The sequence below is a fragment of the Monodelphis domestica genome, chromosome 8 (genome assembly GCF_027887165.1).
Source record: "Monodelphis domestica isolate mMonDom1 chromosome 8, mMonDom1.pri, whole genome shotgun sequence".
NCBI lineage: Eukaryota > Metazoa > Chordata > Mammalia > Didelphimorphia > Didelphidae > Monodelphis > Monodelphis domestica.
Genome location: NC_077234.1, coordinates 201,008,613 through 201,027,244, shown reverse-complemented (window position 1 = coordinate 201,027,244; position 18,632 = coordinate 201,008,613). Strand labels below are relative to the sequence as shown.

The following is an 18,632-nucleotide window of genomic DNA, read 5'->3' as shown; positions in this document are numbered from 1 at the left end:
ATGACAAAGGCCTGAGTTATGCTTTGGAAAAATATTAAATTGGCAAATAATTTGAAATTATATTCTTAGAATAAGATTGGACTCAAACAGTAAACTATCATTCTGGCATGTGCCTGGAATCTTTTTTTTTTAAACATTTCCAGATAGAAAATCTGATCCCAGAATCTGTGCTCAGGGATTTTTAATATTTGATTTAATATTTAATCAATAATTTTTAATATTATGGGAATTTGTATGGCTTTGTAAAAGTAGTACTTTGTAGAAGTCTTAATCTGTTTTTTTAAGATCACCGTATTTCTCAACTCTAAATTAATGAGCAATACCCATATGTGCCAAACAAGGTAGAAAACAGTTTGTAATTTTCATTTTTAATATCTGTCCATCTTAGGCATAATAAAAGTTTTTGTGTTAAACTTAATTCCTAATAACAAAAATTAATATTTTAAAACACATGTAATTACTATATTCTTTAACCAAGAGCAATTCTTTTTTTTTTTTAAACCTTACCTTCTATCTTAGAAGCTATACTAAAGATTGGATAAGGGCTAGGCAATTGGGGTTAAATGACCTGCCCAGGGTCACACAGCTGGAAAGTATCTATGGCCAACTTTGAATCCAGAACCTCCCATCTTCGGGTCTGCCTCCTCTATCTACTCAGTCAGAGGCAGAGCCAATATGGCAGTGTAGTACAGCAAAATCCAGAAACTGCTCTGAATATCCTTCCAAACCAATCTTTGAAAAGTGCCTCAAAAGGACAGAATTCAAAGCAAGACAAGCAAGGGGGGCTTTCCTGCTGAACACAATGTGAAAGGTAGGGCAGAGTAGATTTCCACTATATAATGGGAACCAACTGGAGGCAAAACTGCACAAGGGAAAGTGCAGGCCAACTGCCCCCCACCACTTTTGCCAGACAACTTTGGGATCCCAGGATATGGACTCTGCCAACAACTACAAATTTACCCCTGGAAGGTCCAGACCCTGGCAGTGAGATTACTAGCTCCTTAGCACTGGGAGCACTTGGACCTCTGTGGCAATTGTAAAGATAGCCCCAGGGGAAAACCCTGCTAGCCAGAAGCTAAGATAGAAATGGCCAACAACTTGCAGATCTCCCAGTCCACAAAAGAGAAAATGAGCAAACAGCAAATTGCAACAAAAATAAAATCTTGACACTTGAAAAATTATACAGGAAAAAAGAGAAAACAGAAGCAACAGGAGATGGTGAGAAACAAGCAAACACATGCAAAATCTCAAAAATTAAAGGAAATTGGTCGCTAGCTCTGGAAGAACTCAAAAAGGAGTTAAAAGTTAAAGAAAAATGGGGAAAAGAAATATGAAAAAAGAAAATAATGGCTTAAAAAGCAAAACTTGTCAAATGGAAAAAGAGACACAGAATTCAAATGAAGAAATAAGCAGATTAAAAACCAGAATTGACCTACTGAAAGAACAGGCAAAAAAGTCCAATGAAGAAAAGAGTACCATGAAAAGTAGAATGGACCAAATGGAAAAGGAGGATCAAAAGATCTTAGAAGAAATTCAGTTTCTATCCACTCAGTCACATGGCTAACCCAGGAATTTCTTTAAGTAATAATGTAAAGATGCTCTAACATAATAAATTATTTTATGTAAATCTTAGCAAAAATTCTTAAAATTAAATTTAAACTTTGAAAGGACCAGAGTAGAGAACTTAGACCTAAATTACACAGCAGGAAACCATGGCTTATATACATTTCCAATAGTCTTAACTTTACTAATACATTTTTTTTTCAATTTACAAAAAGAAAGTATGCTTCCTAAATGGTGTACTAAATTTATGTCTACTTGGAGAAAGTCCATTTTAGTAATTTTTATTTCTAAACATCCTATTTTAATCTAACTTCCTATTTTACCTAACCAAGAGAATGCTTATTACCTTCCCTCTAAAATATCCATAATTCTATCAATAGCATCATGTGAAGTCATCATGTTTAAAATCTCATTGTCTTTGATTCTCCTTTCCCTCACTTCCCATAACCAATTAATTACTAGATCTTTGGGATTTTCCTCATATTATTCCTTGAATTCATAATCTCCTTATCATCCTTGCACAGAAGACTTCATTACTATTTACATAGACCCCAAGAGCAGCCTCCTAACATACCTTTCTCAACTCCAGTCTCCTCCCTTTCTCTAATCCATCCTTTATACCATGCCTGAGTAAGGTCCCTTATTTTCAAGTCATTCCTCCACTAAAATACTTCATGTCTTCCTTTTGCCAATCGAAGCTCCTGAGTTTGGCATTCAAGCGCCTCCATAAACTAATGCAACCCAACTTCATGATTCCTTGAAACACTACAGCCAAACCGGACAATCTTTTGTCTCATTCCTCATATGTATTATGGGGGTGGATGTGTGTATGTGTGTGTGTGTGTGTTCTTTGTCTGTGCTTTTGTTCACTGTTTCCTGTATCTCTACCTTAAGAAAACTGCCTTCTTCAAGTATTTCTGATCCACATGGTCGAAAAAAAAATTTTTTTTCACCCAACTGAAAATGATCTTTTCTAGAGGTGGTTAGGAGTCACAGCAGATAAAGTGCCAGGCCTGAAGTCAGGAGGATCTGGATTCGTATCCTGCCTCAGATATGTCCTAGATGTGAGGCTCTGAGCAAGTCACTTAACCCTGATTGCCTACCCCTTACCCTTCTGTCTTAGAATTGATACAAACTGTGCTCACATCAGCAGCGTACATACTAGAACTGATACAAACAGAAGGTTAAAAAAAAATTTAAGCCTTTTCTTCTTGTGGCTTCACATTGAAATTTGTGCTTCTCTGTTACCTTATTACCACATAAATTCTCTACATTATATACATTTATGAAATAGCATTATGCTGTATATGTAACATGATCACTGCTCAACTGTAAGCACTACAGATAGGGATGTGTCTAAATTAGCTTTGTATTCCCCCTACAAGTCTCTTAAGAGTGCTTTTCATAGAGAGGTGTCCCAAGTCTTAGTCAAGTTTATTAAAACGTTAAACCATACTAATACTTTTGGGACAATCTATATAGTGGCATTTAATTATTGAAAGACTACTATTACTAATGTAAAACTAACTGGAAAACTGAACTCCTGAGTAAATTTAAATAAATTATTTGTTACATCACATAAGCATGAACAGAACTAAAGCAAAATGGTAATTTTCCACATTTTGTTCACAAAGATTCATTCTCATTTTTTAAGCACTTAAAATATCCATTTATGTTTATTTTTTTAAATCCTTGTTTTTTGTGTTAGAATAGATACTAAGTATTGGTTACAAGGCAGAAAAGAGGTCAGGGCTAGGCAATTGGGATTAAGCACCTTGGCCAGGATCACCCAGCTAGGATGTGTCTGAGGACAGATTTGAACCTAGGACCCTCCTGTCTGTAGGCCTGGCTATTCAGTGAGCCACTTAGAGGCCCCCTATTATTTTTCCAATGAACTAAGTCTCCCAGCAATCAGAAGTCCTGGGAGATACATAATATATATATATATTACATTACTTTATGGCATTATATAAAATGCTCTTCAATTTCTGCACATAACACAAGAACTATATATCAATTCTAGGATATGGCGATAAATAATACTCAGTTTCCATAATATGCTTCTAATATGGTCGACTCAGGGTTCAAACTCTACCTGGCCAGAGTTTAGGTTGCCTAAAGCCTGATTAGCTATGTGATCCTGCTTCAGTAGATCATTTAATCTTTCTGAATTTCAAACCCTTGGTATATTAGTACTTTTCTATATACTTCAGAGGGACACAGTGAAAATCAAATGAGTTCATGTAGTTAAAGTACTTGGTAAATTTCAAACCTTATTATATATGATGGTAATTCATAGTATCTTATGTAAAAGGAAAAGAACTACACTGTAATATGTTAGAGGGAGAGGGCTAGCAATCTGGAGGCAATGAGTGGAAAAGATGGTCTATAGCAAATCTACTCTAGGATAGTGCCATGTCCTAATCATTCGTCAAAGATTATAAACATGTTATTAACCTTATATGCAAGGCCCTGTGGTAGATATACATTTTATAGTTGCAAAGAGAGACAAAAAACATCTTTTTCCCCCACAAAGGAGACTGGGTTTTAATGGGGAATTCATTAACAGGGATAACTATATTATATTCCCTAAAAGAAATATGTAATTTCTTCTCTCAAGTGGCACATGGGCATAAATTGGAAAATCTGAGAAAAAGCAATCAAACTCAGTAAGTATAATGTAAATATTATATCATACTTTTGTATTCATGGAAGTGTGTGTGGAGGGGAGGTCTATGTAAGACTTCATGCATACTGGGATGTTTTCTAATGGTGAGTCTGGCTTCTGTAGAAAGATAGGTCACTTCATCTCTCAATCTCAAATCTCCCCTGGCTCTTTCTCCCCTCCACTCTATCTTACCTCATATTTTACAGAAAAAAATTGAAGCCATTTATCACAAGGCCCTCTTTCTCATATCCACTGTCACTCAGGTACCTTCTGAAACTTTCATCTCCTTAACCCCTGGCTCACATGATGAGGTGGCCTTCCTCATACTAACCTTTCTTTTTGTTCAAGTGATCTCATTCCATCCTATCTCCTCCAACAGATTTCTCCCTCTGTCATCCCCATTCTTTCATTCATTTTCAGTCTCTTCTCTACTGGCTCTTACCTCCTACTGTCTACAAACAAGTAAAAAATACCTCATTTGATCCTTCAATCCCTACTATTATCCCATTTCTCTATCTTTAGCTAAATGCTTCCTTGAAAAACTCATCTCCAATGGGTGCCTCTCCTTTCTTTTCTCTTAATGCTTTCAAATTAGGCTTCCATTATTCCAGGAAACTGCTCTCTGTAAAGTTACTAATGCTCTTTTGGGGACCAAAAATGATGTTCTTTCTCTTTGACCTCTCTGAAATTTTTGACAGTGTTAATCACTTTCTCTCCCTTAATATTCTCTTCTTTACATTTCTTAAAGAAAAGTCCTAGGTTAAAGAATACAGTGATCACGTGTGTTTTTAAAATTATTTTAATATTAGGAATTAAGTTTAATACAAAAACTTTTATTATTCCTAAAATAACAATAAAGGGACAGATGTTAAAAACAAAATTATAAACTGTTCTCTATTTTTACATATCAGATATCTACCCTGCTGGCATGTGGATATCAAGTTATTAATATACAGTTGAGAAATACAGTAAGCTTCAAAAACCAGATTAGAATTTTACAAAGGTTTTTGGAACATCATTCTCTCCTGGTTCTCATCCTACCTCTCAGACCACACTTCGGTCTCCTTTGCTGGATCCTCCTCCAGATCACACTCTCTAACAATAGGTTATTGTTTCAGGGTTCTGTACTTTCTCTTCTTCCCTTTATACAGTTTCACTAGGTGATCTCATCAACTCTCAAGGATTTAATTACCTTTGTTTATGCTGATGATTCTCAAATCTACCTTTCCGGCCCCAATCTCTCTTCTAGCCTCCAAACTCACATATCAAACACCCTTTCAGATTCCTCCAACTAGATGTCAGGTAGCCATCTTAAATGTAATATGTCCAAAACATTATTATCTTTCCCTCAAACCCTACCCTCCTACCTTCCCTATAACTATGGAGAACAACATCATCTTCCCAGTCCCTCAGGCTACCAACCTTGAATTCCTCACTATCTCTCACTCCTCCTCTCCCATATTCTTACACCTTATCTCCTACACATACATATTCTTCTATCCAGTGACAATGGCCTCAGGCCAGTTACACAAATAAGAACTCTTTCAGTTCCAGGCATTTTCTCTTACTAGCCCCCCATGCCTGGAATGCTGTGCCTCCTATACTCTCATTACTGACCTCTTTGGTTTCCTTAAGTCCCAACTAAAATCCCACCTTCTACAGAAAATCTTCCCAAACCCCTCTTAATTTGAGTGTTTCCCCCTTCTTAATGATTTCCTCTATTTATCCTGTATATAGTTTGCTTCGCATGTATTTGTTTGCATGTTGTCTCCTTCATTAGACTATAAGCTCTTTGAGGACAACTGTCTTTTGCCTCTTTTTGTATCTTGCAGTGCTTAGTACAGCTGGTCCTTACTAGACAGTTAATAAGTTTATTGATTTGAACTGTAAATACTTGAAGGAGTAAATGTAATACATGAGTTAACATCGATCCTAGCTGTAGCCCTCATAACATTTCACCTAGACTACTGCAATAACTTTCTATCTGGGCTCCCAGCATCCTGTCTCCATTCCAGTCCCCACACAAGCTATTAAAATGTCCCAATATCCTTAAGGTAGGTAGGATGTCACTCTCCTGCTTACAGTCCTGGAGTTGAGTTAAAGAAGGTATGCATTACAGGTCTTGCAGATGGATTATAGAAACAAAGCATTATCTAATAGTGCATTTTGGTTAGAATATAAAAATTGTGAAGGGGAATAATTTGAAACAGAGCCAGAAAAGTAGGATAGCGCTGGATTGTGATAAGGTTTAAATGTTAGGCTATATTTTATCTCAAAGGCAATGTGGAGGGAAGGGCAGAGGGCACCAGAAGGTGTTGAGCAGAAGAATAACATGTCAAGCCTATGCCTTAGGAAAACGATTTTGCTAGATGTGTCAAGAATGAATTGGAAAGCCCAAAAAGAGAAGGGATCTTATTTTGCTCAGGGAGTCAGAAATCAACATTACTTCCACAAACCAATGGCCAAAGTAGTCTAAAATGAAGGAAACTGACTTTTGTGGAGGCAAAGAATTGGAAATTGAAGGGGATGTTCATCAATTGGAGAATGGCTGAACAAATTATGGTATATGGTGGTGATGGAATAGTATTGTGCTGTAAGAAATGAGGAAAAGGATAATATCAGAAAGGGCTGGAAAGACCTACATGAACTGAAGCAGAGTGAAATAAGCAGAACCAGGAGAACATTGTACACACTAACAGTAATATTGTGGAATGATCAACTATGAAAGACTTAATTACTCTCATCAATGCAATGATCCAGGACAATTCTGAGGGACTTATAACAAAGAATTCTATGTACCTTCAGAGAAAGAACTGTTGGAGTCAGAATGTAGATCAAAGTATATAATTTTTCATTTTAGTTTGTTTGGGTTTTTATTTGGGGGTCTTGGTTTTACAGGAATATATTCATGAAAATGAGTAATATGGGAGTGTTTTGCATGATAATACTTCTAGAACTCAAATCAAATTGCTTACCAGCTTCAGGAGGGGGGAGAGAAGAGAGGGAAGATGACAATTTGGATCATAAAACTCCAGAAAAGTTATATGGAAAATTGTTATTACATGTAATTGGTAAAATATCTTCATAAAAATGAAATAAAATAAAATGAAGGCAACTGAAGTTATATATAAATTCATCTTAGAAAAACAAAGAAGCAGGAGAGAATACACTCATAGCTAAGATCAAAAGATAAAATCTGCCAAGACAACCAAGGTATAAAGTTAGACCTGTTTAAATACAATGGTTCTAACAGAGGGTGGCTAGCAAACTCCATGAAAGGCCTGGTAGAAGAGGATTACTCAATAAGAAAAGACAAAAACTATCAATCGGTGAGGCTTAAGCTCTCTGCAGTTTACAGATGACAAATAAGTTACTTTTAAACTTCCTTTTGATTGTTGGCCCTCTTCTTTTTACTGAAGTGCTTTGTGCAAAACTTAAAAACATTAAGGAGAGAATTTTTGTCATTTGTTTGTCATTTATAAAGGAATCTGGTAAGGCAAGGAATATCTGTCATCTCCCAAATGCAAGTGGTCTAGTAGGAACACAATTCAGAAACGGGATTAGAAGCAATAAGATACTAGTAGAGAACTACAGTAGGCAGCCAAGCTTACTGGGGAGGGTGAGTGGGTTAGGTGAACCTGGAATCATGGATGAAAAGGAAAGTGAACTGTTTATCAGGAAATTTAGGTCTCAGTTCCACTATTAACCAAAAACAGCTGGGCAATTTGCTTAACCACTCTAAGTTTCAACTTCTTCACAAACACTTAATATTAGAATATATTTATGTAGTACTTTGTGACTTAGAAAGTGCTTTTCTCAGAACCACCTTATGCAGTAAGGAATAACAGTAATTTATTTGTACTGCAGTAAGCAGTACAAATATTATCATTCCCATTTTATACAAAAAATCTCTGTCATCATTGAATTCATAATCTAGTACAGGAATGATACACAAAAAGAAATACAAACTAATACAGAATTCAAGAAAGATGTAAATCAAGTGCTATGTTCAGGCTAAAGGAGTAGCATTGAGAATATTACTGCGAATCTGGGAGAGATCAGAAAGGTTTTAAAGAGGGAACAGTTTTTGAGTTGGATCTCTAAAATAATTGGAGAGGATTTTAAACAGGAGGCTAGTAACGGAAGAGGGAAACAGTATTCTTGTTACAGAAAATGGCATGAACAAATTATTGAGAATAATGTTAAGATTCGTGCTGAGGTTCTGCCATTTTATACTTGTATGACCTTAATCAAATCATCCCTTCACTTCTCAGGAATACAGTTTCTTGATTAACAAGAATGGGGTGGGGGGCACAGGAGGGGCTGGACTAGATGACTAAGCTCCGTTCAAGTTCTAAATCCTACAAACATTTGGGAAAGCACTTTATACAGTAGATAGCAAGTGGCGCAGATTAGTTAAAACATAGATACATGATGAGGAAAAAAGTGTTTCAGAAGATTAGAAAGATAAGGTAACACAACTGTTAGAGGTTTGAATGTCGAGTAAGAGCTGGGAACTTTAAAGGGAAATTATACTGGTTGAGGCTGAGGAATGACATGAATTAGATCTGTACATAAGGAAGATTATTTCATCATATAAAGAAAAATGGATTTAAAGGGAAGAGAGATGATATTCACTAAATACCTGTTAGTAGGCTATTTCAATTGTCCAAGGGTCTGTACTAGAGTGGTACCAATGGGAATAGAGAACAGGGTACTGTTTCTGTTTCTTTTGGACTAGCTCTCTTTTCCCATTCCTTACTCTCCTCTCTCCTTGATCCCCAACTCCAACCTATCACCAAAGCAATAGAGCTAGAGGAAAGAGGAAAACCGAAAGTTGAGTTATAACTCTGGTATCTTTTTTTGTTTTTAGCAAATACTAAAATGCAAACCTACCAAAATTCCACAATATTCAACAAAGTTTGGCCTTGGTATTAATATAGTCATTTACTAAAGATAAAACAGATAGTTTATTTTGTCTGTCTCAGAGTCAAAATAGTTATTGGATAAGAAATTATTTAATCAGTTAAAAATGATTGCTATTTTAAAATCTTTGGGATTAAGGAAATGCCATGTTCCTTGTATTTATAAATCATGGCTACTGCTTATCAACTTTGATCTAAAGCTACAAATGTGGTCATTAAGACTTTCAGCATGAATTCCCATAATTGCTAATAAAAGTTCTACTGTATTAAAAAACCATAAATCTAATTCAAGTTTTTCCCCCCAGGTAAGCCATTAAAATATAATTTAATTGTAGAGTTTACCAAGAAAGAAAGAAAGAAAGAAAGAAGCAGTATATATACTAAGCCAAATTTTCTTCTCTTTTAAGTCATTCTGAAATAAAGATCATTAGGTAGGCACATAGGGTAGCATTTAAGGCATTATTAGAATAGTTCATTAGAATGTGGTACTATCAAGTACAAACTACTGCCTTAGGTTTGTTTGTGGAACTCTGAAAATAAAAATTTTTAGCAAACCAAGAAAGTTGTATTTCTGACAGTGGTTATATTAGTTCCCAAATGCATAAGAGGCTAAAAGAAACTGTAGAGATATCTAGGTGTAAAAATCTACCACAATTTTTGTTTAAAAAACAACACAGTTCAACAGTTCATCTAACCCCCTTGCATCTGGCACTTTAATAGCTATCATTCAATTATATTAATATCTTGAAGGTCAATAACCTTGTTTTTTGCCAAATCTGATTTTTTTTTCTCAGTTTTTATCTGATATATTTACTTGAAGGTTGCCTCTTCATTCTGAAAACTCCTCTCTTAGCTTCCATGACATTATGCTAGCCACATTATCTTGGTTGTTCTGCTGTCTGACCTACTTGGGGAGTGTCTGTTATCCCATCTAACACTAAGCCTAAAACTTCTGCTCCTCTCTGTACCTATCCTCCTTCGGAACTCACAGAACTATTACATTAGCTCAGTGTGGATGCTTTCTGAATTGCATCATCTCCTTGAGGTCAGTAACTTCTGTATTTTTTCCATCTTGGCATCCTCCCCCACACCTAGCAGAGACTCTAGGAACTCGGTAGGTCTATTGACTCTACCCAAGCTCTTGAATTCTATCTTTCAAGTGTGGATTGGACTTTTCTATTTAGAAAGAGTATTATAACCCCTCCAAAAAACTCAAAGCCTTGTTACCATTGATTTATCCCTCTCTTCCTTCAGTTCCTATACCTAGTCAGTGACCAAATTCTATTGATTCTTCCTTCAAAATTAATCTTTATTTCTTCCACTCTATTCCTACTGCTACAACTGATTCAAGAGTTCATCACTTTACAGATTACTGCAAAACCTTCCTCACTGGTCTGCCAGTTCCCAATGCATCTTGCATTCTGCCACCATCTTATCATTCGTTACTCTACTCAAAAACCTTAATGAGTTACTATCCCTAAAATATCAAGTCCAAAATACTTACTCAGCTCCTTGAACTTGGCCTACTCTTTACCTATCCAACACTGTTCTAACATTTTCTTTCCTGACTCTCTTCACACTATTCCTATTGCTACCCTGAAAAGTTCACCGCAACCTGAATTCTCTATGTCCAATCCTACCTATTTTTCAAAGTTCAGTTCAGGTTCTGCCTTCTTCAAGTTGCCTTTCCAAACTCTTCAGCTAGAACTCTTTGCTGAGTCTCCATGATCATTTTAGCATTATAACATGTGCATACAGCAAGGCTCTAAGCTTCCTAGGGCTATTCTCTTCTACTTCTCCACAACTATCAACAGTACCAAACACACAGAATTTAAATATGAAAGGAACTTTAACAATTATCTAGCCCAATCCCTCCCCCTCTTACAAAGGAGAGCACTGTGTAAATCTTAAAGTTCTATTAATTATTATTATTTTTTACATGCTGGGTTTCCAGTCAGAAGACCTGGATTCAAATGCTTTATGCTTTTAACCTCAATAAGATCTGTGGAGATCAAATTAGAATGTGTAGAAAGTTTTTTATAAACCTTAAAATATTATTTAATGTACTTATGATTATTACTACAAAGTAAGCCAAGACCCACAAGAGGTTTAGTCAAATTGCTAACTGTTACAGAAGAAGTAAGAAGCAGTCACAATAAGAACCAAGATTTTTATTCCAGATCCAGAGCTCTTTGTACAATATCACTCCGCTTTCATAATTGTCACTTGACCCTTTGACAATTCTGACAGTTTGAAAATGATATATTAACATCAGTCACTTTATATTACAAGATGCTATCCTAACTACTGTGGGTAATAAGGTCACACAAAGTTTTTGCCCCTGTCATCCAGAATTTTACAGCCTTGCTGGGGAGATAAGTCATGCGGAGATGACAAAATGACTACAAGGAAGTATATATAAATGCCAAAATGAGTCACAGACAGCTCTAAAAGTAGAGAAGAAAGACAATTTTTGACTATATGATCAGGAAAGGTATTCTGGAGGAATTGAGTTCCCCCTTAAACATCAGGTTAGAATTTAACAGGTGGAGAGAATAGGAGGTAGGGCAACCCAATTGGAGGGGTGGGGAAGAATGATATAAGCAAAGGCATGAAGGTAGGAAACATCAAAGCTAGTCTATGTGGTTGCACATAAGTTTTGTGCAGAAGTAAGTTGAGACCAGAATGTAAGGGGGTCTACTTTTAGAATTGGTTAAAGCATAGACACTTAGCAGTCAGACTTCCATAATAATAATGTTCATAATAAAGTTCATGGCTAAGAAATGATAGCTTAATGAGATTGAAATAAAGTCATATTAGGCAAAGTTCCTTCAAAAAAAGGCATAAAATACCAAAAATAAAAAATTTCCCAAGTAGTATAAAGTCTCACAGCAGTTCACCCAATCATGTTTATTCTCACTGAGAAGCATTTTTGCACCACAAAGTCCTATCTCATCAGAGCAGAACTTCTCTGTTTCATTAACACTGTTTAGTTATTAATAGTCCCAAAGTACAAAAACAGTGATGCTGGTCACTCTGAAAAGTCTAAGAAAGACTTTAAAGTCAAAGTATGTTTAAGAAATACTTAATATTGGGGTTCACTATTATGAGCAATTTTCAACTTATGCAAAGCATCTTTTTTTTTTAAAAGCACATTGTCATTGTAAAACAATTCAGGCTCTATTCAAGCATTTGATGGACTGTGAAGGGCTAGGAAAAACCAGGATCCATGAATAGAACTAAAGAATGGCAGTCTTGGGTTCCATGTAAGAGATTTCCTAATCATTAGACCAATCCCAAAATGGAACTTTTTGACTGAGGTGGTGGTTCAAGTGCAGGATTTTGTGGCAAAGGTAGACCTGCCCCCTTTCCTGTCACAAGGATCACAACCTCCCCTAGATTCTTCACTCTTTCCTAAAACTCCCATATCCCATCAGTTGTGGGTTCTTATCAATCCTACCTCTACAACCATCCTTCCTCTTCTCTCTGCTCCTACGGCCATCTCTGGTTCAGGCCCTCTCAATCACCTATTTCAATAGCATCCTAATGGGTCTCCCTGCCACCAGTGGAGCAATGTTCCAAACAGGTCTGTGTGCTAAATATTCCTCACCCATGACTGGGGAGCATCCCAGTTCCTCTCTTGCTGCCTTTGTACCCACTGATCACAAAGGGAATGTGCCTCCTCCCCACTTTCACTCTTAGAATCCCCAGATTATTTCAAACCCCAGTTCAAGAAATTCTCACTCATCCCCTCAATTGTTAGTGCCTGCCTCCTCTTTCTCACCCCTGAAACTGCCTTGCAAATATTTGAGAATATATATGGTCTTCCTCCTTTCCCTGTTTCCTTCCCTATTAATATCCTTTAGAACCATGATTATTTCTTTTTATGGTCTTTGAATGCTCAGCACCTAGCATAGTGGCTGTCACATAGTAGACAATTAATAGTTTGTTAAGACCAGAAAGGTCAATAAGGTCTCTCCATACTCAAATTCCACAATTAACCATGATTGTTATTCTTTTAATGCAGTTAACAAAAATAACCCCATGTAACCTCTTGATTTGGAGATGATTTCCTAATTAACTTTGGTAAATAATATTTTAATATAAATGTAATTTAAAAAATTAGACCTATGATTTCATTGGTATACCTTAACTAATGCAGAACAGCATTTGCTGCTCAGCAACTTAAGTGGCTTGCCCTAGATCAACAAAGCCAGTACAAAAGGGCAAAATTTGAACCCATGTCTCTCAGATTTAGATCAGCTAAGATACACTGTTGCTTTAAATAGTATACCCCTTCTAAAAATAAAAATCTATGGTGTCTGAATTGTTAAAAATTTACAATCAGATTATATCACAAAAAGAAAAGCTCCTTGAGGGCAAGAATTGTCTTCTTTTTGTAGGCACTACACTTAACAAGCAAGAAATAGAAGTTCAATAGATACTTGCTGTTTAGGAATGCACTCAAGAAAATTTGAGTCTTCTTACCCAGTCATTTAAATACATTCACCAGAAGCAATACCCTAAACCTTGCCCTCATAAAAAGCATTTCAAGAAGAAAGCCCATACTTCCAGACTGGACTTTTCAAGGGTCAAATAAAATAGCATAAATTTGGAAACACTTCAAAGTAGGTATTCCAGAATGGGAGTCTGGTGCTTGTCTCTGATAGTCATGGGGGAAAAGAGGAACGACTTCAAATATTCTCTACCCCCTCCCCAAACTACTCTAGCTAATTCTAAAGTCAGCCAAAAATGTAAAAAGTAGTAAGCCCAGGAAGAGAGAAATTATTCAAAACATTCAAAGAGGCAGTGGGGAAAGAAGGGAGGATGACAAAAAGACAAAGGAAACAAAATCCTAGGTATCCGAAAGGCTTTATGTCACACTCAGCAAGTCTGGGGCAGAAGGCAGCGTGTTATTTGCATTTTCCTGCACGACTCATAAAGCACTCCGATTACAAAAGTAGGTCACGTCAACACCCTCCCCCTCCTGAGGCAACAGCTGATACATGAGGAAAAGTTATACTTCAGCAAGAGCTCCAGGAAGACTTGGCTAAAATAAATATAGAAGCCAAAGAGGCTGAGGGGGAGACCCTGAAAAATCCACCTACGTCAGGAAAAAGATTGGCTGGGGGTATGGGGGGAGGAGAGAATGGTGCGTTGCATGTCACCAGCACAGCACAATGAATCTATGGGGGATGGGGAAGATGAAGAGGCAGTGGTTAGCGGCTCAAAGTTACAAATATACCTTTTTTTTTTTTTAAACAAAGGTAGGTCCACAGCTGCCCGGTTTAAAGGGCAGAAAATCATAATTGAACCCTAAATTTTTTTTTCATCTTTTCGACCTGCTTATGATGAAGCGCTGGGTCACCCATGGGTCCCACCTCGGTGGCCAGAAGGCAGCGTGGGAAAGGAGGAGGCGCTCTCACTCTCTCATACACATAAACACACACTCACCCAGCTCCAAAGCCTGGTCGTATTTGTGCAAGGCAGCGTCCAGCTCATGTCGGTGCTGTAAACTCTCCGCCTGGCTGACTAGCCTCCGCACCCGGCTCTCCGTCTGAAAACACTTCTCGAGCAAGTTGCCCAGTACCACGTTGACTCGAGCGGGGCAGCTGTCCTCTCGACTGGGCGGGGACTTGGCGGCTGGGCAGCAGGGGCCGGCGGGGAGCCCGGGGTCTGTCTCGGTGCAGCGCTTGCACAGTGTGTGTCCGCAGTGCAGGGTCACTGGGTCGCAGAGCAGGAGCCGGCACCGCGGGCAGCAAAACAAGTCCCAGGCATCCGCAAGGGTGGAGGACGAGGAGGTGGCAGCAGAAACTGGGTCGGGGGTTGCTGCCGGCTCGTCCCAGGCGCTAGACTCGCCGCCACAGGGGGCTGGCTCCCAGGGTGGTAGGCGCAGCTCCTCGCGGATGGCCAAGGCGCAGCTCTCCACCAGTTCCTTCAGTTCCTCCGGCCGCAGGTTGCCCAGGCGGGCGGCCACGGTGTACGAGTCCAGCGCCTCGGCGGCACGGCCGGCCCGGGCCAGCGCGTCCCCTCGCCGCAGGCAGAGACTGCGCTCCGGCTGGGGCAACTCGGCCAGTTGCGAGCCGTAGATCTCGGCAGCCAGCTCGTAATTGCCCCCGCGGAAGGCCTCTTCCGCCACCGACAGCAGCTCAGGACAAGGGGCCCCGGCGTCTGGGCCCGGCGGCGGCGAGACCCGCTCGGTCTGGCCCGGCTTGGTGCCCATCCCCGCGGGGGCAGAGGCGCCCCTCACGCCATAGCCGTGCGCGCTGGGAAGACTCCGTGAAGGGTGGGGATGGGAAGGGAGGGAAAGAGAGAAGAAAAGAAGAAACAAGGATGGAGGGAGGGAATAAATGAGGGAGGAGGACGGGGGAAGATGCTCTGCTCTCCCGTCCTCGGGCGGCGGCAGCAGCGGCGGCGGGGCTACCAGCAAAGAGAGGCGCTGCTGCCGCTGCTGCCGCCGCCGCTAGTTAGGGGTCCTGGCGGCAGCGCGACGCCCCGAGCTGCGGCAACGTCTGCCGGCAGCGCTCGCAGAGGCTGGGCCCGGCCATCAGAGCGGGGAGGGCAATTGGGCTCCCTGGTGGGGCTGCATCGCCCACCCGGTCCAGCAGAATGGGACCGGGGAGAGATGGAGAAAGGTTAGGTTGAGGAGTGAGAGCACCCCTTCCCTAGGAGACCCTATAACTTCTGACGCCGGGGAGCACCTCCCACCCCCAGCCCGCTCCGAGAATGCCCGGGATGTGTGCGGGCTGCGATAGGCTAGCAGAGCTGAGCCGAGCACCCTCAATCTGCCTCGGTTTCGGCTTCGGCTTCGGCTTCGGCTCCCGCTCCGCCCGATCGCCAGTCGCCCGAGACCCCACCCCCACCCCGCGTGCGGAGCCCCCTCCTCCCACCCCAAAGCCGGGGCCAGCCGCGCAGCGCGAGCGGGGGCGCGCGGACCGACTGACGCGCGCTGGCCAGCGGGAGCAGCACACTCACACCCAGTCCCCTTAAACACGCAGGCGCGTAGCTGCCCCCGCCAGGCGGGGATGCCGGAGGAGTCCCCGCGGCCTCCCGCCGCTCTCCCCAAGGGGTCAAGCTGGGGCCAATCCCAAGCTTGCTTTCTATCCCCCTCTTACCGCACCCTCCCTTTTCTAGCTCCTCCGACTCCTCTCTCGATCGGGAGCCACGCCTCCCAAGCTCCAGGTAACCCCCCCCAAACACACACACTCACTCCCACCAAGCTTCTCTTCCCCACCCCCCCCAACACCACCCCTCCCCCGCGCCGCAGGCTCTGGCACGGAGCTCAGGAGCCACGTGAGACCGAAGGCGGCGGCGGTTATTGGCGCGCGCCACTCTTCTGCCCCCCTCCTCCTCTCCCCGGCGTAACCGACCCGCTTATGTAATCGGAGTCAGTTGTGTAACTGTGGCGACCCTCCCCCCCCCTTCGCGTCTCCGCCAACTCCTTTCCATTCTCCTCCCGGGCCGGCGGCCCTGGCAGCGGCTCTAGCAGCGGCTCCGAGCCGCCGTCGCCGCCGCTGCAGCCGCCGCCGGAGTCAATTGAGCAATTCATGGATCGGGGAGCGTGGGCTTCACCCACCACCCCACCACCGCGCGCGCGTGCACATACACACGTACACACACGTGTCCCTGGGCTCCTTCAGGTTGGTCCCTCTCGAGTCTCTGCCGCCGCCTGGGTTGGGCTGCAGGGCGGGCACAGGGCGCCCTCAGAGACCCTCCTCGCGCGTGGGCCCGGTTGGAGCGAGGCAGGTGTGAGGGCCTCCCTGAGCGCAACTGCTTACCTAGGGGAAGTTAGTTGCTGTCGTTTTGGGACACCTTTCCCAGAGCGCGAGCACACGCGGACACTCACGCTCACGTACCCACTCGCCTTTCCACACACGCGCAAACCTTTTCTTCCCAAATCGAAGCAAATCGGGTCAGCAGCAGCAGCGAGTTAGAGAATGGTGCTCGGGGCAGGAACTGAATTTCGGCTCCCTTTGTTCAGGCTTCTGGCTGGACGGGAAGTCCGAGTAATGGGGAAAAGTTACCTAATGCTGGACTGCAGGACCATCTGAAATCCGGTTCTACGGGGAGGGTTATATGTGTGTATTTTTTTAGCATGTATATATTATATACATATTACGCCTATACTCGTGTACATATATGTATGTGAGTAAATGTGCACCCGTACAGACATACATTCATGCATATGGCATACATACAGAAATACACATATGTACATAGCCAAACACCGCCGGCACAAAGAAAAGGGAAAATAATAAAGTGCCTGCCAAATGACGCTGTGCAAATAAGAGTGCTGGAAAGTCTGCTAGTACTGGATTGTAAAATTGTGGAATTTTCAGGGGACCTTTTACACCTCGGAAATGGGCAAATTAAAGCTTAAACTTTTTTTGTAGATTGTCTAGACTTAAGTACTGGAAAAATGATAATAATGCATATTGTAATCTGTAAAGGGGTGTGGGTGTTAAACATTGACCAGCACACTCCCAATAGATTGAAGATAAGGACTGGACTTGTAATTTCAATGGTGTAGGGAACTCCCAGTTGAGGAAGCTGCCACCACCAGTGCAGTTCAGAGCTGTTCTCAACAATTTATGCAGTTACAACAGGTTCTTAATCTGTGTGTCAGTGACTGCTTTGACAGTCTAATGAATTCTATGGACCTCTACTCAGAATGAATAAATTAATTAAATAAATTAATGAATAAAATAAATGCATGGAATTACAAAGGAAAGCAATAATACTGAAATACTGTTATTATAAATAATGCTTAAAGAACAGTTTCTGTGATGGAAGTTAACCCCAGCTTAGAAATTTGCTTGTAGAACTACTGGGCTAAGTGATTTTTTTTGCCCAGAGTCTTAAGGTCAGAGGTGGGATTTGAACCTAGGCCTTCAGCAAGTTTTTTATTTTCCACTTTTAAATTTTCACCTAAAAAAGTAAAGCCAGGGTAATGACTATTCCTACAGAATGAACAACAGTTAACACTATTATGTGTATTTTTCTTACAAGATAGGAAATATCAGCAAATTCTGTATTTGTCAGTGGAACTGGGTTGGTGTGCTATGCCTTAAATAAATTTTAAATCCTAAAATAATGTTTCTCAAAGTTTCCACTTATTCCTACATCCTACAGTAAGTTTAGAAACTGCTAGATTGATAGGAAAGAGGGATAGATGTGGGAAATACAATTTACAACAAGGTTAAAGGTAGATCTGGGGCAGAAGGAAGTAAACTGAGAAAACTGAACTATTATGGGCAAATGAGAAGTGATGGCAAAAGTATGAAATTTCCTTATTTTTATCAGGAAGTAGCACCATAGTTTGTTAGAAGGGAAAAAGAAACCGCTCTTCTCCATTACCTCATAAAATCTTAGATTTAGAGGTAGAAGGAATTGCAAGAAGCAAGTAAATCCAATCCTCATTTTATAAATAAGGAAACTTTGTACCCAGGGCCACACAGCTAAAAAGTCTCTAAAGT

At 40.8% G+C, this 18,632-nt stretch overlaps 1 protein-coding gene across 3 annotated transcripts in view; it reads right to left on the bottom strand.

Moving 5' to 3' along the window:
• The window catches only part of LONRF2 (LON peptidase N-terminal domain and ring finger 2), a 115,892-nt gene extending 98,739 nt beyond the window's left edge, over positions 1-17,153 (bottom strand). Inside the window, exon 1 of one of the 3 annotated variants that reach the window (XM_056807437.1) lies at positions 16,935-17,153. Coding sequence is in view for 1 of the 3 variants with exons in the window: in XM_007501127.3 (XP_007501189.1) it covers positions 14,611-15,379 (769 nt within the window). In the remaining 2 variants the exon portion in view is untranslated. Of the gene's footprint in view, positions 1-14,610; positions 16,149-16,770; positions 16,902-16,934 lie in introns of those variants that run through there. The other 2 variants (XM_056807438.1, XM_007501127.3) reach the window with 2 other exon arrangements.
• Between the last annotated feature and the right edge of the window lie 1,479 nt (positions 17,154-18,632).